Source organism: Micromesistius poutassou (genome assembly GCF_964030765.1).
Source record: "Micromesistius poutassou genome assembly, chromosome: 1".
NCBI lineage: Eukaryota > Metazoa > Chordata > Actinopteri > Gadiformes > Gadidae > Micromesistius > Micromesistius poutassou.
Window position 1 is genome coordinate 2,503,132 of NC_140271.1, and position 22,946 is coordinate 2,526,077.

Below are 22,946 nucleotides of genomic sequence, written 5' to 3' on the forward strand. Positions count from 1 at the left end.
AAGCGCCGAAGATCTCCACCAGATGGCCTACTTTTTCAATTTGACTATTTACTAGTAAATCACTTGTAAAACGATGCACTTATTTACAGTTGTTACAAATACGACTAGAGAACACAATAGGCTGCATCGGACGGGGGTAACGTTACTATTTTGAATACTTCATGACAACTCAAGAGTCGAAAAATATGTTTGGATTTTGGGACTCGATCTCTGCTTACCTGAAATGAATTATGCATCAATAAAATCGATTCATCATTTGTTACCCAACACTTGTTGAGCCATAAGACGGAGCCTTCGCTGAAGAACAGGGTAAGACAAAATAGCCAGCTCGGTTCGAAAAACGTTCGCTTATTTAAGTTCCTGAGTTTATTTTTCTGATGTATGGCGGATACCTAAAAGCGTTGGAACGAAACACTTGTCTAACTTATAAACCCGAAATGTAAAAACAAAAAAAACAACATATATAAAAAAGGGAGTGGACAAAATCCGCATGGAGAACTACAACTATGGCGGGCTGCCCCCGCCGCTTCTCTTCCGGTTCACCTCAGAGCTTTAGGTAGTCGAATGGTCAGCTGAGGAGGCAACAACACAGAACAATCTTAAGGACTATCTACACAACTGTAAGTGAATCGATGCACTGTTTTTATTTTTATTTTGGGCAGGCACGTAATACTAGTTGGTTTTCGGGAGTAAAGAAACATGACATTCGTATCTATTATGGTTTAACAGGTGGTCCCTCCTTGTGAGTTAGATTGGTCGTTTACGAAGCCTCAAAAGCACTTATCTACTCTATTACTGCCGCCGCGATGCTGTCAAATACATATTCACCGTACGACTGAAACAGCCGCAGTCTAGTAATGACAACAAGGAAGTCCTCTGTTTGATCAACTTGTTTGTTCGGAAACAAATAGGAAGCGCACCATTTATTTCATGTTATGAATGCATAGTTGACATCTCAGCTTTGACAGGTAAAGCTACACCTAACGAGTCGTTTATTATCTACTTATTCGATTTTTACTTCACGTCGGATTCATTACATCTCTTTTAAACCCTTCTATGTCAGTTGTACGTCTACTTTAGTAATCATGTTTGTTTTAAAACTTGTTCACGAAGACAATGTATGTTAAAGTATACCACGTCCGACAGTCCGATCGAATGGGAGATAAACCCGTAACGCGGGTCACGTGGTGCTTTATAATCCATTGATGAGCCGAGGCTGCTTGTTTTACAGTAGGCGTTCAGGAGTCCGTGTCGACCCTATCAAAAGGCAACCGTGTCTAATTCATCTTACAGGCCAATTCATTCACGATTTTTTTTACGTTTGCTTCTACCTCTGTTCTTTGTAAATATTTCAGTTTTAAGCATTAACATTGCAGCCAGCAATTCAAAATAAGTTGGACCAGACTTTTTATTTATTTTTCTTCAAGATTACATTTTGTTAACATTTCCTAGAACTTCATTAGAGAAAGCTCAACATGTCAAACTTTTCACAATTGTGCTAAACTATCATATGACTGAGGCTGACCCCTTCATTAGAGGTACTTGCCCACATAATTATCAGTCAAGTGTTGAATGTATTATATACCCACCTGCTTCAACCAGTTATTCATATACCGGATGTCCTTTTTAGCTTCTGTTTTGTGTTAATGTCAAAATGAGGCCTAATTTACCTTGCAGGTAATTTTTTCATGTTTTGACTCATTGTCTCTATTTATTCTTTTGAAGCGTGTCTGCTTATCTTCTGGCTTGAGTTCGCCATTGGAGATCTCCGCCATCATGGGGGACCTCTTTAGAAGTGAAGAGATGACCCTGGCGCAGCTCTTCCTGCAGTCCGAGGCTGCCTACTGCTGTGTCAGTGAACTCGGCGAGATCGGGATGGTGCAATTTCGTGATGTGAGTTGTAGTCATGCTGTAGTCATCGCGACCCGCACCCTTTCAAAATTTCAACAGCTTCTAAATGATTTTGTCAGTTAGGGAGATTTGAGTTTGTTACTCTTTGCTATTTGAGAATAGTTGTGCTTGAGGAATGAATATGGCTGTTGTGCTGTGCAAAGCACGTTTGCTATCACATCAGTGGCATTCTGGGAGCCAAGCGCATACCTTCTACATCGTGTTCATCATGTGCTCTCACAGCTGAGCCTTCAGTCCGTGCACGTAGACGTTCCTTCAGGATTGCCCTAAGGAAGCCATTGTGTGTGAAATACGCAACATATGTAGGGATTCAAAAGGGTCATTATGTTGCTTTCAGATAATGTGGATTCATAGAAATGAGCAAAATAGTTGTCATTTTTTGACGATGTGAAGCTTGAAAATAATGAAATCAGACGGTAAAGCACATAACCTCTTCTTATTTAATAAGTTTTTAGCAAAACCAGATTTTCTGAACCTTCCCTTAATTCATGTAATAAGAAACCTGTGTGATTTAGCCTATGACAAATAGGTCTCCTTGTATTTGTCTTTCATCGGCATAAATGTTGCGTGATTAGGAAATGCTTTGACTATGTACTTGTTCAACATGTATGTTAACTTCCACCCTTGCCCCCAGCTCAACCCAGATGTCAATGTTTTCCAACGCAAGTTTGTCAACGAAGTGCGTCGTTGTGAGGAAATGGATCGCAAGCTGAGTGAGTCAACCTTGACCTTAATCAAGACCCCAAGACCCAAAACCGATTCATTCATAAAGTTTCTCCCTGTTATTTCCCCCATTCACATGCTGGTCACTGGCCTGCCACACACACCGAACGCCAAATAACGTGCTGCAACAAAACATCGGACAACATCCGGTGGGGGCGTTCAATTGTTTTTCTCTCTTCCTCCTCAAAACAGGATTCGTGGAGAAGGAGATAAAGAGGGCCCACATCGGGGTGATCGACACGGGGGAGAACCCGGAGGTGCCCTTCCCGAGGGACATGATAGACCTGGAGGTGACTGCTCTCAACCGGCCACTGCGGCAACCGGGGCGCGTGACCAGGCACATCTACAGCTCCTCTGACCACGTCTCCTTTCTCCCCCCCCTCCCCCCGTCCTCCCGTCCTCCCGTCCTCCCGTCCTCACAGGCCACGTTTGAGAAGCTGGAGAACGAGTTGAAGGAGATCAACACCAACCAGGAAGCACTGAAGAAGAACTTCCTCGAGCTGACCGAGCTCAAGCACATCCTGCGACGCACTCAGCAGTTTTTCGATGAGGTTGGCAACTCCTTCCTCCTTAATCGCGCCGAATGCACGCGCTCACCTTCCTCTGTTAGCGTTACTAATAATGTTTACTACTACTACTACTACTACTACTACTACTACTACTACTAATAATAATAATAATAATAATAATAATAATAATAATAATAATAATAATGTACTATTCTAAATATTTTCAGGTATTTTAATTGTCCCAAAAAGGGTCCCCTTCCTCTCTGCTCCCCCCCCCCCCCCCCCCATATGTTTTTCCACCATTGTGTTGCATCTTATGCACCTGTGATGAACAGGCAAGATGGATTCTTGAACCAATCAGGGAAGAAATATCCCCTGCTCAGAAATCAGCCTGGAGTGGTCTAAAATCCAAATTGTCTCTTGATTGCATTAAGGTCTAAGGTCACAAAAAGTAGCTGCCTTTCTTGGTCAGAGCGTTCATTGGGGCCACTTAGATTTTTTTTATGACTTCAAGCATGCACTGCCTATGGACTGATCTTAAAGAACACCCACTGTAGTTCATGTGAGCTCGCGTAGCCTTAAGCTGATTCGGTCCAGCTATTCCTGTCATGTGATTTGAAGCCCACCTACTCTTATCCATTCATCCATTCAGGTCATGTGACAATTCAGTGCTGAAACTAATACAGCTACCAGCTGCTTGTCAGAGCCACTTTCCATAACTAACCACCTTTTTACACTTCCGTGTTCCAGCCCATTGCTTCCGAAAGTAGTCTTTTGTTGATCCCCAGTTAGCCTTCTTATATTTTTCTGTTTTTACAAGCGGTGTATCCATGTCATTGTGGTAAATGATTTAACCTCAACATGTCGCTTTGTCAGTCATTATAGTTCAACTGGTTAAATCAGTACCTGAAAGGGAAAATGGTGCCACACGATATTGGATTTTGCTTTGTTCCATTCTCACAACCACTTACTCCTGCTCCCAAGGTGTCAAGTTTGTCTCTGCGGCTCACATCTGCAGAAGAAATCACATGAGTGGACACACTGCATTGTTCTCTTTTGGTCCACTCGTTTTTTTTCCTAGATTTACACATTTTCTCTTGCCCTATAGCTTGAGCCAAGATGTACACACCTCGATCTTTCACCTGTGCTTTTGACCAACTATGCCTTTTGATGTGCAAGACTCTCTGCAAGACTTGACTCTGCATCATCTTGTATGATCTTCCCATGACCGTGCTCATCTAGAACTTCCCCTGAATGCATGTGTATCAGGCAGAACGTCTGCACAGTGAAAAGGCTGCTGTGGAAGTGGCGTTGTCGTGGCAATTCCCTTTAACAGAGATTGCGTCTAGGCCAGATGAGATTTCCCACGGCAAAAAAGCACACAATACATTGGAAAGCAATTATCCTAGGTTTAATGCATGCATACATTAGACTCCTCTCTAGCAGAGTGAGTCCAGAATACAGTCTGACAGAGTTATTTATACCGTTTAAGATCCTCCCCATATTGCAGATGTCAATAATCCACTCAAGTGACGTTTACCCCAGACACAGAGGTGCCTGTGTTTTTATCAAGGAGAAGATGATGTCTTCTCCTTTTGTGACCCGTTTACCCAAGCACAAAGGTCAATGAATAGTCGACTCTGGGGAAAGGCAGGCTGGCAAGACAATACGCGAAAGGAAAGAACAAGGCCCAAGTTATCAAAGCAAACAACATGTCGATTTTTCCATCACATGTTGCATAGTAGTTATACAATAATCATGGTATTACTATACTATTGTCACTCATGGGCACAGGGTTTCCATTTGCAGATGGAGGATCCCAGTCTACTGGAGGAGTCGACCATACCGCTGGAGCCCACTGAGGCTAACCGCGGGGTGCCTCTCAGGCTAGGGTACGTGTCCCATCGTGGTCTTCCGTGTTCATGGCGGGATTGTGTTTTTTTTATTTATTTTTTTATTTTGCGCGTGACTTTATGCCAGCCAATCGCCTTCAGGAGCCTGGCTTAGTGCTGCTTGGCTTGGTTAAGCCACTGTTATTGGTTTAGGTGAACGGCACGGAATTAGTGCTGTTTCTAGTATTACATGTTATGTTCATTTTAGTTAGATAATAATGCTGTCAATGCAAATACACAAATATTGTAATTATCTGTGCTTTGTAAATTGTCTACCTTTTATCATAGCCTACTTTGTGTAAATGACTACTAGCTTTTTGACAAATCCCTTCCAGTTTATTTGTGGACAAAACGATCATCATCAGGATCTCTGTGTATTTTGAATGATCATGAGATCGGACATATGTCCCCTTTGTTATATAATGAAATAAAAACAGCCCCAAACCTGTTTAACGGCATGTGTTTCAGGTTGTCTTTAACAGAGGTGGTGACTGGTTGTTGTTAACTACATAACGGTAGCTCGGGCTCTTAGACTGATCCCAACACAGCTTATAAATGACATAATTCATCTTTGACCGGCCACAGTATTCAACTGGTCTCCGAAGCATAAGATGTTGCACTTTTATTTAACAGGTTTAGCATCTATTTTCTTTGTTGCTCGCCTGTCGCAGGTTTGTCGCCGGAGTCATTGGAAGGGAGCGCATCCCTACGTTTGAGCGGATGCTGTGGCGAGTTTGCCGTGGCAACGTGTTCCTGAAGCAGGCCGACATCGAAGATCCACTGGAGGACCCGGCCTCGGTGGGTACCCTGTTAGACTGGGCCGGCCCAGCATCCAGGAGCTCGCCATCGACTCGCCATCAGTATCCCTTCACATCCAACCACTAGTACCACCACAACATGCATGAGATCAAATACATTATATTAATCCCAGGTTGGAAATGTGAGTGGTAGGGATGGGTCAGAATATTTGATTATTCGTTCCCGAGGGTCAAAGCCGCTTTTTAACATTTGGACCGTTAACATTTTTTATTATTATTAATCATGTACAGAAAAACAATATACACAATACACAAGCATAAATATTAATATATATGCATACAACACAAACACTGATCACTGTTAAAGTTTGTTTTTTTGCGTTTAAGATACTAAGTGATTTCTTGCCGATGATCCATCCATGATCCTGCCTTTGTGAATGTCGGCGCACATCGAATAATCGATTATTCGTTCATACCACCCACTGATTATTCGACCATGAAAAATGTTGAGTTATTCACATCCCTAGTAGTAAGATTTAGAATTTCAATATTGTCAAATATGCAAATGCTTGTAATATAATATATACTCTATGTAAACATATACTGTACAATTTGAATATTCATGTAAATGCATTTGCAAAAGATCTTTATCGAATGTAAATGCATATGCCATTGTCTCATTGGCTTGCAATTAGGTGAAGCGAATTCGCATTCCAACTAAACCCAATCAAATCCTAACCGTGGACCTATTCCACAGGGTGACCAGGTGTACAAGTCGGTGTTCATCATCTTCTTCCAGGGTGACCAGCTGAAGAATCGTGTCAGGAAGATCTGCGAGGGGTAAGGGACGTTCCTCTCAACACGGTCATCAAAGGGGTTCACCATCCCATCCCACCTCATCGATGTGTTTTGCGGTTGTTTTTAATCCCAGCTTCCGGGCTTCCTTATACCCCTGTCCCGAGACGCCGCAGGAGAGGAAGGAGATGGCGGCCGGAGTGAACGCTCGCATCGACGACCTCCAGATGGTATGAGTGACGACGGAGGGATGGATGGTGGATGGATGGATGGATGTGGATGATTTGTGTTCCTCTAGAACTCAAGTATAGTATTGCTTGGGCCCTGTCCCAATTCCCCCCTCCCCCCTTCCCCTAGATTTGAGCCCTAACCCTAGATTTTGCCCGTTCCCGCGAAGGGGTAGGGTGTCCCAATACTTAGGGGAGCAACCCTTACAATCAACCCTTGAACGCTAGCCAGCTCGGGAGCTGACTTGCAGCTAAGGGCACTCAAATCAAGTGTTCTTGTTAAGGGGAGAGGAATGGGACTGGGCCCAAGTGTTTCATTCACAGACTTAAGGGTCCGTACATACCCCCCCCCCAAAAAACAAACACCCATACCCAGTTACGCATACTTGATCTATGTGTTTCCCCCTGGCTATAGTACAGAGGGGAAGCCCCCAGGCAAGGCACATTTGAACTACCCTTACAGCTGGCCTGGTTGACACAACTGTGTGTGAATGCACATTGTGCTTTGAGTAAGCACAAAGTGGGTGGTGGTGGTCAAAATAAAAATAAATATGGGTGGTGGAACATAATAAATCAAAATAAACATAGGTGCATATATTTGGTGCTTCAAACCAGTGATAGTTTCACTTCTGCTCTCTCCGACCGGCACACGCACACAGCTGAAAGTGACTTTGATCATTAAAGGGAAATCAAGTGTCTAGAGATGCTTATTAGGGTGCATGCAAAGACGCGAGCCATGGTAACACCATGGCAACATGGTGACGTGAGCCGGGGAGGAAAGTGTCGAATAATATTATCACCACCTTGCTGTCTGCAATTGGCTATGCCGGCACATTTGCCCCCTAGAGTCGTTGGGTGGTTTAGTTTCGACTGAGGACAAGACTTTGGTCATCCTTCAATTTGTATGCACATATTTTTTATTTTATTTTATTTTGATTGAACATCAACTTAAATGACGACAGAATATAGTGACTTGCATAAACAATGGGAAAAACCAATATTGAAAGAAAGAGGATAGGACTCCCTTCACTAAGGTCCTTTGAGGGCGAGCACTCGAGTCATCTCTGATGAGTTGATGCTTTAACTCTGCTCTCTAACACTGTGCGCCGAGTGGCACCGCAGGGTAAACACCTCTTCTAGAGAGCCAGCTGTCCCTGCCTGACAGCAGCACAGTCGGTCTCTTAGGTAGGTAGGACCGTGTGTTATTGTTTTTTCCGATAATTGCTTTGGCTCTTTGAATGGGACTTTTTTTACTGGGATGTTTCATATTCATATTATTTAGGATTTTACATTATGGTAGGTAGTTACCACACAATAGACACAGCCACAGCCTAGAGCCCTACGTCCAACAAAGAGTGTACGTGGTCAGTCGACTGCCCAAGCAGCCACCGCTCCCCCCACTAATCTCCTCTGCTAAGCGCCCCCGGCTTTGCCCTGGCACTCCTGTCAGACGGCAGATTTGGGGGAACAATGTAGATCTGGGGTCAGCATTGTGTTTCATCAAGACTTGTATTTGCGTCTTGTCAGTTCTCCAAAAAAAGTATGGGAGTGTGCTGACAAACGCCTGTGGTCCTTGGAGTCCGGTTACCGTACACAAAGCAACGATAGCTTTGGCCGCGGGCAACGCTTCCCCCCCCGCCCCCCGCCCCCCCCCCCCCCCCCCCCCCCCGCTCTTGGAAAACGGGGGTTGTCGGCGCGTTTGTTGTAATTGCACCCGCTCCGCCGGGGTGGTTGAAAGGAGACAGAAGAAACACGTGCGGTGGACAGCCTGGCATTGTGTGGTCCCTTGTATGGCTCGGAAAACAAGCGCACCCTTTCTCTTCGTTTCCCCCCCGATCGGAGTGGATCAGCTGTCTGTGGGCATGGAGGTTTAGGTCACGTTCCAGACGCCCCTGCTCATCACCCGCCCGTGCTGTTAACATACACACTCGCACACAGGCATAGCTCCCAAGGCCGCCGCCGCCGCCGCACTCAACCGGTGGGCTAAACTCCCCAGAGCGGGGCCAAAGTGCCCCCGAGCAGGCTAACACATGTGCTTATGCGTGCTACTTGGCTTTACGCGCGTGTGTCACGTGTATTTCGGCTCGGTTTTTTTTTTTTAGGATGATGTCTTATGGTGCGTGTATGAGGGTCAGACACGCGCACACGCGCACGCACGCACGCACGCGCACACACACGCACACACACACACACACACACACACACACACACACACACACACACACACACACACACACACACACACACACACACAGACACAGACACACACAGATTTGGTGGGATACACCCTTACCCCGTGGGGGACAGGGGAAGGAGTGCATTTCCTTTCCTCCCGTCATGGTCTCAAGTGGTTGTTTGCTTGGCTGTTGTCATGGCAATGCTGTATCGACACACGTGGCACCATGTGCAAGCCGGTCGTATGTGAAGGTTCAGCCGTGTTACTCATAGCAGTGGCTCCGGCCACTTTAGGGGACGGGGGGGGGGGGTCTGGGGTCAGAGATGAAACATCTGAGCTATGTGCCGATCACGGGACACTCATGGGAAAATGTGAGCCCAGAAGGATGTGGTGGATTATTTTCCAAGTGTCTTTCTACATATTTCATTGACACCATATTTATAGACGCAAGACAGCGATACAGTCACTCTGCCTAAATGCAACGCAATGCAATATGTAAGCGTAATCCAAATCGTAACGCTCTGCGTGGCAAGACACCGATACACAAGACTGACGGGTCCGGATTCCGTAAGTCACGTGATGTCTCTCTCCGAGAACTTACGCACATGTCAGTGCATGCATTTTTCATGTACAGGTTCTTTAATGACATGCGGTAGGAATTAGTGGCTCTTGCTCTGGGAGGCCTATAGGCCCAGTACCGGTTGGGACTCGCCTAAACTATCCTGCCCCCACTAGATTCAAGATTCAAGATTCAAGATTCAATATATTTACTGCCATGTCAACAAGTTGATAGGAATTTGTCTTGGTACAACTCTCAGACAGCCAAACATGAAGGACAGACATCATAAGTACAGTACAGAACAGACCTACCTACCCACTACCTTGGGGTAAATGCCCCAAATGTAGTAGCGTGGCTATAATCACTTTATTTTTTAACGAATGAATGAATACTCTCTTTGCAAAGAAAACAAATTCATCTGTGCCGTATTAGCTGCTAACATGCTAAACCGTGCTAAACCTTTGCTACACCCACCCATGCATCCGTCTGTCCGTCCATCGCCGCTTCTCTTCCTCCCCCCCCCCCCAAAAAAAGGTGCTGAACCAGACGGAGGACCACCGGCAGCGGGTGCTGCAGGCGGCCGCCAAGACGGTGCGCGTGTGGTTCATCAAGGTGCGCAAGATGAAGGCTATCTACCACACGCTCAACCTGTGCAACATCGACGTCACGCAGAAGTGTCTGATCGCCGAGGTGTGGTGCCCCATCTCCGACCTGGACTCCATCCAGTTCGCCCTGCGCAGGGGCACGGTGAGGACGCCGCTCTTGAGCACGCACCGCACCGCACCGGCACGCACGCGGGCGCGCACGCGGGCGCGCACGCGGGCGCGCACCGTGCGCATGTGAACACACGATTAAACACGCTAACATTCACCCATCCTAACCGGGTTTGGATGATTCATGTGAACACGCGATTAAACACGCTAACATTCACCCATCCTAACCGGGTTTGGATGATTCATGTGAACACGCGATTAAACACGCTAACATTCACCCATCCTAACCGGGTTTGGATGATTCATGTGAACACGCGATTAAACACGCTAACATTCACCCATCCTAACCGGGTTTGGTATGATTCAATCGAATGAGTCTTTGGAATAGTGTTTGCACGAATAGTGTTGTCAACTGTTTTAATGAATATTTATCACGGCCCCTTTTTGCGGAGCGAAGTTCACTGTGGACACAGTAGAGTGTTTATTCAGTTAGGCTGGAAGTGACGGCCGTCTTTGTGTGTACTGCGGTGTGGGTGTTACTTGCCGCTGCGTGAGCTGCAGTTCTGTATGGCGTGGGGGAAGAAACCAAAGCCATTTGCAACTGTTAACCGACATTTACATTTTTATTTACATATCCGGTCATATTACAATGCTTAACATAATGTCATTTGCAGAGCAAGCATTGTGTGTGGGTCCTGTTTGTTCAGCCTTGAGTTAATTTGCTAAAAGTTTATGTGCATCAAACTCATTATAATAATGACATAATAAAAAAATAAGAAGCGAAATGTGCAGCAGCTGGAACCTGATCCCCGCCCCCCCCCCTTTCCTCTTTTGATTGACAGGAGAAGAGCGGCTCCACCGTTCCCTCCATCCTCAACAGGATGCAGACCAAGCAGACCCCGCCCACCTACAACAAGACCAACAAGTTCACCGCCGGCTTCCAGAACATCGTGGACGCCTACGGTGTCGGCAACTACCGCGAGATGAACCCAGGTGAACAGTGTGTGAGCTGACGGGCTCTCTCCTAGTCTAACCCAGCCCAGCCCAGCCCAGCCCAGCCCAGCCCAGCCCAACCCAGCGCATCGGGTTTCACACCAGCCCGGCGGCCCATAATGACTCAGGCCTGTTTGCGCAGCTGCCCCCGAGATAGGACACACAATCCCCCTCGCCCAACCACTCGTTACTCAGCCAGCCATCCGTCCGTCCATCCATCCATTCATCCATTCATCAACCCACCCCCGCATCAGGGCCCCTGCGACCTGCGTAGGCGTGGTTGTGTGGGCAGTGAGTGATTAGTCATCCCTGGGGGTGACAAATGTACATATTGACGTGGTATATTGCATGACTATTGATACAGTCATGAAATGAAAGGTATCCATGTGTGAATCAGTGAGGAGAATAGTAATAATATATGATCGATCAATATTTGATCATCGGATACCGTAGATGGGGTTATACCTGTACATCAGCCAAATGATTCACAGTTTGAAATAATTGTACTTTACATTGATGAGCGTCGTGTCACTCCATACATGGATATCGAATTTTTAAATACCGCCGTCTGTCCTCATTGCATCTTGATTATGCATTTTCCACCATAATCGCATATCCCGCATATCCGAGTGCATGTTTGTGTACCATGCGTTGTTGTGATCCATGCGTGGGGTTTCACCTGCCAACCTCCTTCTCCCGACCCCCCCCTCCCCCTCCACCCCCCCCCCCCTCCACACCCCCCCCCCCTGGCTGCGTCCCTGCCATCCTCCTCCAGCCCCGTACACCATCATCACCTTCCCCTTCCTGTTCGCCGTCATGTTCGGGGACCTGGGCCACGGCGTGCTCATGACCTGCGCCGCCCTCTACCTGGTGCTCAGGGAGAGCCGGCTGGCCGCCCAGAAGAACGACAACGAGGTAGCCCTGCAACACACGCACACATGCACACTCGCACACACACACACACACACTAATGGATATTGTGCCCATGTGGGACAGAAGGACTGCGTTTCCTTTCCGACCGTCATGGTCTCAAGAGGTTGTTTGCTTGGCTGTTGGCTGTGAAAGCCAGCCGTATGTACAGTATAGGTACACACGCACGCATGCACGCACGCACGCACACACACACGCACACACACTATTGGGACACCGTACCCCTTTGTGGGAACGCGCAAAATCGCAATAGGGGAAGGGGGAGAATTGGGACAGGGCCTTACTCTCTTGATTCAGTCATGGCCCACTTGGGGCCCACATTAAGATGGCCTGGTTCACAGGTTGAGAAGATGATCTGAGGTTTGAATAGCACGGCATACAAATGTCCATGGACCAGCCGTCCATCGTAGCACTGATGTGGTCATCGCTATGGTCCACATCATGATGAAACTATGATCACTATGATTACTATCATCATCTATCATCATCTATCTTTGTTGATTCGCTCTATGCCCATATATTGTCTTAACCCACCTCCCTCGGCCTGTCCGTCTCCCTGTCCCCGCGTGTCCCGGCCAGATGTTCTGCATGGTGTTTGCGGGCCGCTACATCATCCTGCTGATGGGCCTGTTCTCCATCTACACGGGCATCATCTACAACGACTGCTTCTCCAAGTCCCTCAACGTCTTCGGCTCGGGCTGGAGCGTCAGGCCCATGTTCGACGCCCGAGTGGGCGGCAACTGGTCGTACGTGTCCGCTTCTATTGTCGGCCGCTTCTATTGAAACCGCTGCACTGTTTTCATTGTGTTCCTTCTCTACTTCTTCATCTTAGGTTTGCAGTGCTTGAGGAAAATAAGGTTCTGCAGCTGGACCCGGTGGTGGAGGGGGTATTCGGGGGACCCTACCCCTTAGGAATTGACCCAGTAATTACTTTTATATATACATACTTTACTTATATATATACATGTAATATTTGTTTCAATATTGCTCATAGCATGCTGGCTTTCAAGGCGGTTGTGTAGTGATGATTGACTGTGAGTATGAGCTGTGTGGTGTCATCAGATTGGCTTTGTTGTAGACCCGTTACCTTCTCGCTACACCGTCTGTGTAAACCATTTCAGTAGTCTCCTTTTGTGCCAAAATGTCACACAAGCACGTTTTTGTCGCTACAGATCTGGAACATCGCCGTCAACAAGCTGACCTTCCTGAACTCCTTCAAGATGAAGATGTCTGTGATCCTGGGAGTCATCCACATGCTGTTCGGAATCATACTCAGCCTCTTCAACCACATGTGAGCCCCCAATCCCCCCATTAATCGATCCATTGATTAATGATTAATCATCGATTGATCATTCACTCGTTTTTTCACTCACTCAATTACTCACAATTGAATTACTTAACTCACTCATCCATGTGTTCACTCATTCATTCACTAACATTCTCATTCTTGCATCCATGTATCCACTCATCCATTCATTCATTAATTGACGCCACTGACGACAGACGACGTGCGTATGGGCTCCTCATCGTCACGGTAACCGTCTCCGTTTTTCCCCCGTGACCCTCCAGGTACTTCAACAAGCCCCTGAACATCTACTTTGGCTTCATCCCCGAGATGGTCTTCATGATCAGCCTGTTTGGCTACCTGGTGCTGCTGGTGTTCTACAAGTGGCTGGCCTACGACGCGCGCACTTCCCGCGCCGCGCCCAGCATCCTCATCGCCTTCATCAACATGTTCCTGTTCAGCTACAGCGACCCCAGCGCCCAGCTCTACACCGGCCAGGTACCCGCCTGTCTCCTGTGATCGTTCTCCTGTTCTCTATCGATGTGATTCGTTTCCATGTTTTCCCTCAAACGGTGGTGTGCGTACCCCTAGAGGTGCTGTGAGGTGTTGCACGGAGTACTGGAGAAAATGTCTTTTAAAAAAAATCTTATGAACAATTTGGAAAATAATTTCATCTTGATCAAATGTGTTGAATCCATATTCCATATACCATATACCATATTAGTACAATTAATCCATCTTTCCAATGAGTGCTAAAAATCTCAAAATCAAGCAGAAAGTATTTTTTTCGGAAAAGAAAACGAAACATATTTGTACCACCCGTAGTAGTGTTCACGGTCACACCAAACATTCATAGTCTTAATCATATTCATTTTTTTTCCTTTGCCCAAAATGTTTTGAGGCACTTGACTCTAAAAAAAAAAAGATAATATATCTCAAGAGGCGGTCCATTAGTATGAAGTAGTTAGAACGAGAACCGCCGCCTTACTGAACAGATTACCTCTGGACAAAGCAACCCGATGACCGCTGCCTGCCCGTGTGCTCTGCTCCCCCTCTGGACAAGCAGCAGGCCCTCCAGTCCTTCCTGGTGGTCATGGCGCTGCTGTGCGTCCCCTGCATGCTGGTGGTCAAGCCCCTCATCCTGCGGAGACAGTACTTGTGGAGGAAAAACCTGGTATGGAGCCATGACCTCTGTCTCTTCTTCCTCTCTCCCCCCCCTGCCCCCCCGCCACCCTCCACCCCCCCCTCCACCCCTAAGGCTTCAGCATCTTTTGTTATTCATGTGTGGTCCGTGAAAGAACTTTGAGGTTACATATTCCCGTCATTCATGCCCTAAACCCGAGGTGATACATTGCCCCTAATTTCCTGTCTGGGATTATAATAGTAGATCTTGTGTCCCTCTCTCTCTCTCTTAGTGCATCAACTCCCTCTCTCACCCGCCCGCAGCGGGCGGGTGAGAGAGGGAGTTGATGCACTAAGAGAGAGAGAGACGGACATCATCCACATGTGCCTTTAATTGCCAAACGTTGTGTTTGTTTTGGCTGTCCTTGTTTGATTTGTGTCATCAGACACTGTGGCTCATGTGTGGTCTCAGGGAAACTGTGTTGTGTTATCTACATCATAACCCTGTCCACGTCGTTCATACACTACAACCCCGGCTCACCCATTTATTTTTCCCCCTCATTTCCGTTCCTGGATAAATAAAGTACATCTGAGTCTATGAACCCTCTCCCTCTCTCGGGGTAAGAGAGAGTGACATCCTTCCCAAATCGCTGAACGTTGTGCTTTTTGTCTCGCTCCCACCTTGTTTTTTTGATCCGCGACGCGGCGTTTCCCCGGGGGGACCCGCAGGGAACCCAGAACTTCGGGGGGATCCGGGTGGGCAACGGGCCCACGGAGGACGAGGCCGGGATCATCGAGCACGACCAGCTGGCCCTGAACTCGGAGGAGGAGCCCGAGGTAAGGCCCAGCCCTCTCCCCCCCCCCGACGACACACGCACTCAACCGTAGCCCCGGCCAGACGCCTGCCAAACGGCGACATCGGAGACCTAGGAAGGCGGAGCGCAAACAAAAATGGCAATGTAGAAACCGTGGAATGGAATCGCCAAGATAGAACAGACTCGCCGATGTTTAAAGGGTGAGATTGACTGCAAACGCCCGCATAGAAATAGTGTGGTTCATGGAATCCGCAATAGAAATAGTGGAATAGAAATAGACCTGACAACATAGAATCATTCGATAGAATAAAAACGGCAATGTAGAAATGGTGGGACTGAGAGAATTGGCAACATAGAAATAGTGGAATAGACTAGAAACGTCAATGTAGAAATATTGGACTAGAATCTCAGACATAGTGAAGTAGAAAAGAAATGCCCAAGTAGATATAGTGTAGTAGACTACAATGTGAGACCATGGGGCATGAAGAAGTAGCAGCAAAGGTCTAGGTAGAATGTCTCTTAGTAACGGAGCCCTCCATCACAAAGGCCTCACTCTGGTGTCCAGTTCCCACCACGGTGAGGAGAAGAAACTATGTCAATTATGGATGCTGTCGCCCGGTCGGAAAAACCAGCACATCTTAAATAAAAAATTACAGGTTTCCGGTGACGAGATCGAAGAAAAAGAAAATGGCGATATCTGTCTTTTTCCCCAACATTGTTTTTGCTGATGTTAACATTCCACACAATAGCCTTACGATTCTTTTGCACTTTTTTAAATTTAGTTTAGTTTAACCGCGTCTTCCATCATCCCAAAGGGATCTCTTACTTCAACCTTACTCCGTCACTCCTTGACCTCCAGAACATTTCCTTAACTTTGTGTGTGCTTGTGTGTGGATACACGTTTTAGTATCCTCTTTCCTGTCTTTGTGTGTGTGTGTGTGTGTGTGTGTGTGTGTGTGTTGTGATTAACCATACCTGACCATTTTGTTACTTGCTTTCAAGGCTCGTGTGGAGGAAGAGGTAGGTCAACAACTCATCCAAAACCCCCCCCACCCCCAACCCCCACCCCCACCCCTCCCTCACCGTGTGTGCGTGGAGTGCATGTCCCATGCATGTCTGTCATTCCATCTGCTTCCAACAGATACCTGCTCCCTTTAGTGGTATGCACCGGTGGGTGTACTGGTGTGTGCTTCGGTGTGTGTGTGTGTGTGTGTGTGTGTGGTTTCCAGTGGCTTCTGTACTAGTGGTGTCCAGGATATCCCTTTTGGTAGCCGCACCCGGGCTGGGTGGGTGTCTGCTCCTGTCCGCTCCCTCCACTTAGTCTAGCGCTTTCCGTAGACGCCTCGCCGTAGTCCGAGCCAAGCGCCAAATCCAACGGCTTGCATACCGACCCCCTGGCACTGGGCACACGATTTGTATGGGGTTCAAAGTTCAAAGGGATGGTGATGGATGGAGGCCTCAGCCGCCAAGGCTGAGTTGTTGTAGTAGTAGGAGCAGGGGGGGGGAGGGGGGTGGACCTGCTGATCTGACCACCCCCCTCCCTCCATTCCCCCTGGTCACTGGTCTCATTGACCTTTGACCTCTTTGTAATCCAAAATCTTCCTAAAAAATTAATTTATATGAAACGGGCGTAATCAGCCCACGTTTTCCGCTGGATCCTCCAAGCCATTGTTGTCGCTCTAGTATCTCCCGTGACGTCGGTTGATTTGATATTTTTTTTTCTTTTTTTTTTTTTTGTTCTTTTCCTGTTTCCTGTGCTTCCTGTGTTTCCTCTCCTCCTCCTGCGCAGTTTAACTTTGGGGACGTGGCGGTGATCCAGGCCATCCACACCATTGAGTACTGCCTGGGCTGCATCTCCAACACCGCCTCCTACCTGCGCCTGTGGGCCCTGAGTCTGGCGCACGCACGTACGTTCACGCACGCACACACACACACGCACACACACACACACACACACACACACACACACACACACACACACACACACACACACACACACACACACACACACACAAGCAGGCAGGCAACAGGGTGTTGGCGCAGAAGGCGTCAGGAAGCCAGCCGTTCTCGCTGAGAGATTACGGAGGCGGGGACCTGCAGCATGGGAAAACCACCTTTTGAGATAAGGTTGCGCTATCGGCACAACAGTGTGGACGGAACGCACAGCTGACGTCTGGCACCTTCAGGGGGGCCACGGTTTAATCGTAGTGTATTCAATTTAATTTGTATTCATGAACGGAAAAAAACGAGAGTTTACGTGCAATTAATGAGTGATAGATCAAAGGGTTAGGGTTGAGTGTGACTGTACAAAGAAAACGGGACGGACGCTGTGTTCACATTTCTGGTCAAACAGACAAGTTGTCGACACTTCCTGTGTGGCAGAACCTGGTGATACGCCCGTGAACGCTACAAACGCCCCCAGAGCCTGTGTGTGTGTGTGTGTCATCAGCCAGCCGTCATAACCCGACATGTGTCTCTCAGAGCATGTGTTGTCACCGTGGTACGAACTGGTACTTCCAAGTCATGTATTAATATTATATTAACTATGTCAGCAACACACCGGAGCGACTTTCCTGCCGTGTTGAATGGCGCCTTTCAGTGGGAGAACCTCTTCAAAGAGGTGATCTGATGAAGGCCATGTTGGGCCGAAACGTTATCACCGTGATTAATTAAATAAGAACTTTGGTTATTATAACTCGGAGTGTGCGGCTACCTCTTTTTTCATGTACAAAACCTCTTCAAAGACCACCATTCAAGGCAAATGCATCATCATTCCCACCCTGTCACACACCATCGCTCATTACCTGTGAGAGGCGAGGATATTTTGGTGTCTCGGCATTTGATTAGATTTAGATCCTTGGGGGGTCGTGATTCGATTCAAAATTGATCCAGATTCAAAATTGATCCTCGGTTCTGTATATAGGGGGAGCTCACTTCAGGATGTACTCCAGTGCCAGAGAAAGACGCCGTAGCGAATCAAGGCATCGCGATGATGTGGTTTTGATATTCAAAAGAAATTCAATGCGGTCGATTCCTCCCGTGAACCTACTTTTCCACATGACTTTCTTACTCTGCCGTCACCCATGTCATCTCATATCTCCTTAATCTCCTTTCTTCATCTCCTATCTTCATCTCCTATCTCCATCTCCTACCTTCATCTCCTATCTCATATCTCCATCTCCTATCTCCATCTCCTATCTTCATCTCCTATCTTCATCTCCTATCTCAATCTCCTATCTCCATCTCCTACCTTCATCTCCTATCTCCATCTCCTATCTCCATCTCCTATCTCCATCTCCTATCTCCATCTCCTACCTCCATCTCCTATCTTCATCTCCTACCTTCATCTCCTATCTCCATCTCCTATCTCCATCTCCTATCTTCATCCCCTATCTTCATCTCCTATCTCCATCTCCTATCTCATATCTCCATCTCCTACCTTCATCTCCTACCTTCATCTCCTATCTCCATCTCCTACCTTCATCTCCTATCTCCATCTCCTACCTTCATCTCCTATCTTCATCTCCTATCTCATATCTTCATCTCCTATCTCCATCTCATATCTCCATCTCCATCTCCTATCTTCATCTCCTATCTCATATCTTCATCTCCTATCTTCATCCCCTATCTTCATCTCCATCTCCTATCTCCATCTCATATCTCCATCTCCTATCTCCATCTCCTATCTCCATCTCCTATCTCCATCTATCTCCATCTCCTATCTCCTATCTCCATCTCCTATCTCCATCTCCTATCTTCATCTCCTATCTCCATCTCCTATCTTCATCTCCTATCTCCTATCTCCCCCCCCCCCCCTCCCCCTCCAGAGCTGTCGGAGGTCCTGTGGACCATGGTGCTGAGCATCGGCCTCAGCTCCACCAACTTCGGCGGCGCCTTCCTGATCTTCGTCCTCTTCTCGGCCTTCGCCGTGCTCACCGTGTGCATCCTGCTCATCATGGAGGGCCTCTCCGCCTTCCTGCACGCCCTGCGCCTGCACTGGTGAGAGAGCGCACCTGTCCGTCTCCGCACCTGGCCGTCTCAGGCCTGCCGCCCCCCCCCCCCCCTCGTGTGGGCAGCCTTCAGCCGTCAGGTTTTCCCCCTCAACAATGTGCTTATTGCAGTCCGCTTATCGGGTCTTTATCTCTCCAGTTGGCCATTGTTTCTTTAGTCAAATCCGTTGACATGATTTTAACGATGATGACTTGTCTGGAGCCGTGTCCCTTGGCTCATTGTTTTAAAGGCTTATATTTGTACATAGCGCATGCAACGTTTCACGTCTTCGTAGAAACACCGTGTGACCTGTCTCGCTTTCAAGGGGTGAGCCAAAGAACAAAAGTGCACGTAACGATAAAACAATTTTAAAAACACAAATCACGTACACCACTCAAGAAAGCTTCCAGTCCCCTTTTAAGATCCCATCCCAACATCATCCACGGAGGACAAGGTGTTCAGAACGTGAAAGTGATATTACACAAAGAACCACCAGTACACCGCCGTTACCTTGGCTAGGGAAAACGAGACAAACCCTGCTCCTGTGTCTCTAGCTCCCCCTGTAGGTGAGCGACTCTTTGGGCTCATTCTCCAAAAGTTCCTTAATTTTTCCCAACCCCATATGGCCCCCACCGCAGCGGCATGAACGCATTCCCCCCCCCCCCCCCCCCTTTCAAATGAATGGTTGAACTGGGGTTTGATTTGGTCTGGACGGGCCCTTGGGACTAGAATGGACTCTGACAGGGGCCTGTCTTTTTCCTGGCATGGGGTCTGGAATATTCTGCGGATCTATCCTGCCGGTACTTTGGATTTTAATTAAATGGATTAATGATACGTTGGCGCTTGTCACGGCACGCTCGTGTCACTGGGTTTAACATCTCAGCCGCCTCCTCTTTTATTATCCCTGTTAAATATTACACACTCGGTCCATTATGTTTTTTCGTGTTGTGATTGGCTTTCTGAAATGAACCCTCAACTGTTTACCAGATAGTGTATCACCACTATGCAAGAACCATCCATCCACACACCGAGATTAAAGATTAAAAGCAGCCAGTGGCTCCAATCGGACCAAACAAACCTTTTCCTCATTCAACAAACCACAGCAAGAAACCAACTCCAGAAACCAAGCAGCACCACCTTTTAACAAAAAGAGGACAGGGCCGCGCTGGAGGGGTGGTATCAGGGCCAGAGCAGGCCGGTCTGGCTTCCTCTCGGCCCAGACCTCAGAACGCCAGGCACGCGCGAGGCCCTCCAATAGCTGGTCAACAAGACGCTGATTAACGTTATAAATAGACCCTGATCCTTCACTCCCCCCCATCCACCACCCCCCCCCAGCCGCCAGGGAAACAGGGCTCGGGTTTCTTGGCCCCGGGATTACCGGTAGGGCTGGGTCTAGAGGAGTGTGAGGAGCGGGCCCCCCCCCCCCCCCCCCCAACCTCCCTACACGTCGTCTCGTGTCCACCGGCACCCCCTGCTGAGGCCGTCTGTGTGGGAGGAGGGGGGGGGGGCTTGTGTGTGTGTGTGTGTGTGTGTGTGTTTGTGTCTGGAGACGGTTAGTGTGGCGCAACACTTTTTGAATTTGGTTCCCCGCTGCTAAATAAAGATTCTTCTGGGCCGCGCTGCCCGTGGGCGTAATGGTGGCTGTGAGTGGAGCAGACTTGCCCAACGTTTGATCTGTGTGAACACGCGGGGCTTCTGTTGACCAGACGTGGTCAACAGGGCGTCCGTCCACCGTACATTTCTTTGTACAGTCACAAATCTCGCTGCACCACACTTGTTCTTCTGAACCTGATTTTTGCCTGTTCTGATTGTTTTTTTTGTTTTTTTTAATCACTTATTGTCGTGTGTGTGTGTGTGTGTGTGTGTGTGTGTGTGTGTGTGTGTTGTGTGTGTGTGTGTGTGTGTGTGTGTGTGTGTGTGTGTGTGTGTGTGTGTGTGTGTGTGTGTGTGTGTGTGTGTGTGTGTGTGCAGGGTGGAGTTCCAGAACAAGTTCTACACGGGACAAGGGTTCAAGTTCCTCCCGTTCGTGTTCGACGGCATCCTGGAGGGAAAGTACGACGACTGAGCGCCCGTGCGTTCCGATCATTCTTGTGATCCTATTATAAACAGTGTCGGTGTGTAGTTGATTCACGTGTGACGATGTAATTCTTCCACACCTTTATTAGAGGCTCTGGGGTTGTATGTATATCTTTTATAAAATACACACACACATGAAGGAAGGTGGAAAGATCGACACTCTGCAAGGTTTTTACATCAAGCGAGTCCCAACGCCGATTGCTTCTTGAAAAATATTAATTTGACGTATTTGCGCCCCCTGCAGGCGAAAACCTTAACACTTTATCCAGCGTCTATCCACGTGTTCTCGTCGTCTGTACATAGCTATGGAGTCCTATCAAGTATCTTTAGTCCGTTGACCCTCTAGTGCTGGGCTGTTGCTCTTGTCATCCTTTAGTTTTATTTAGATGGCTTTCTCATCTAACGTTATTTATATGATCTGTTTTTTCCAACTGAAAAACCTCTTCACCGCCTTCGTACACATTATGAGACTTAAGTATGAGAGTTAAGTATGTTCACCCCTACTTTGCTGTACACAAGAGTTGACATTTTCTCTCTCTGGGGATTGGTCAGTTTCAATGTGTCTGTTTAATCACACAACAAATCCCATCTCTTGCGTGTAAAAAAAGGTAAAAAGGGAAATCTCACAGAGGAAGATCAATGAGCGTTGACAGCTGTGTTCAAACCATGAATGTTTGTAGTGTGGCTTTAAAAGAAAAGTGTTTAATCCGTCTGTCATCTGTGTGTAAATGGCCTACATGTGATCAAGGTTTACTGTTCAATCTTTGTCAATAAATTGAATGGATCAGTTCAACAGCTGAATTGTATTTTATTCCTGAAGCTGCTGCCTCAAGAATTGTACATCGTAGGTGTGCATTGGTAATTGGCGCCCCCTTCTGGTCGAAGAGGGGTTGGACCCCTAGTAGGGTCACGGTGAGCTGTCCTCCAGATGGAGCTGTTTAATAGGTTGGTTAAACTTAACAAACCTACTTTTAACATTCCGCCTTTCAATTGGATACAACTTGGTGAGGGACTGTTAACAACTAACATTACATGACAATAAAATCGGTTCTTGATTCTTGAAGACATTTATTCCTCGTTTCTGACATGGCCTTTCTCTGAAAGTTAAAAATAGACATTGTGTTGAAATAAACCGATTTTATTCGGCAGGCTCAATTTATTAATTTAATCACATTTTAGTAATGAAGGTTATGCATTACATTAATCAGATAGTAGCCCACTATAATGGATAACTGCATGCTTTTATATAGTTTTCTTTATATCGTTTTCTAATAAGTTGTAAGTTCTTTAATTCATTTTAGCCATCTAAATTCCCATAGTTCAACTTATAAACAGCCTTAAGTAATGAGTCACCAATACAGGTCTGTAACCCTCATACTAACCTTGCTCTGGCATGCAAATCATAGGCCTCGCTACTTAAAAGGAGGCTAATGCTATGATATCATTACCCTGACTAATACTGCTGTCCTTAT

General features: G+C 47.2%; 1 protein-coding gene across 3 annotated transcripts; it reads left to right on the top strand.

Annotated features, from left to right (window-relative positions):
• The first annotated feature begins 188 nt into the window (after positions 1 to 188).
• atp6v0a1a (ATPase H+ transporting V0 subunit a1a) lies at positions 189 to 22,267 on the top strand. Of its 3 annotated transcripts, none has more exons than XM_084464739.1 (22): positions 189 to 309; positions 1,726 to 1,893; positions 2,546 to 2,624; positions 2,827 to 2,924; positions 3,057 to 3,185; positions 4,953 to 5,035; positions 5,707 to 5,833; positions 6,551 to 6,633; positions 6,725 to 6,818; positions 10,085 to 10,297; positions 11,106 to 11,256; positions 12,032 to 12,171; positions 12,766 to 12,932; positions 13,019 to 13,109; positions 13,359 to 13,477; positions 13,756 to 13,969; positions 14,538 to 14,645; positions 15,323 to 15,430; positions 16,411 to 16,428; positions 17,198 to 17,315; positions 19,236 to 19,407; positions 21,370 to 22,267. In XM_084464739.1, the coding sequence occupies exons 2-22, from the start codon at positions 1,777 to 1,779 to the stop codon at positions 21,461 to 21,463; spliced, it is 2,523 nt and encodes an 840-aa protein (XP_084320865.1). In that variant the 5' UTR covers positions 189 to 309; positions 1,726 to 1,776; the 3' UTR covers positions 21,464 to 22,267. The 3 variants fall into 3 exon arrangements, with proteins under 3 accessions (XP_084320865.1, XP_084320864.1, XP_084320866.1); XM_084464738.1 differs by lacking the exon at positions 189 to 309 and adding an exon at positions 544 to 620; XM_084464740.1 differs by lacking the exons at positions 189 to 309; positions 16,411 to 16,428 and adding an exon at positions 544 to 620.
• The last annotated feature ends 679 nt before the right edge of the window (positions 22,268 to 22,946 follow it).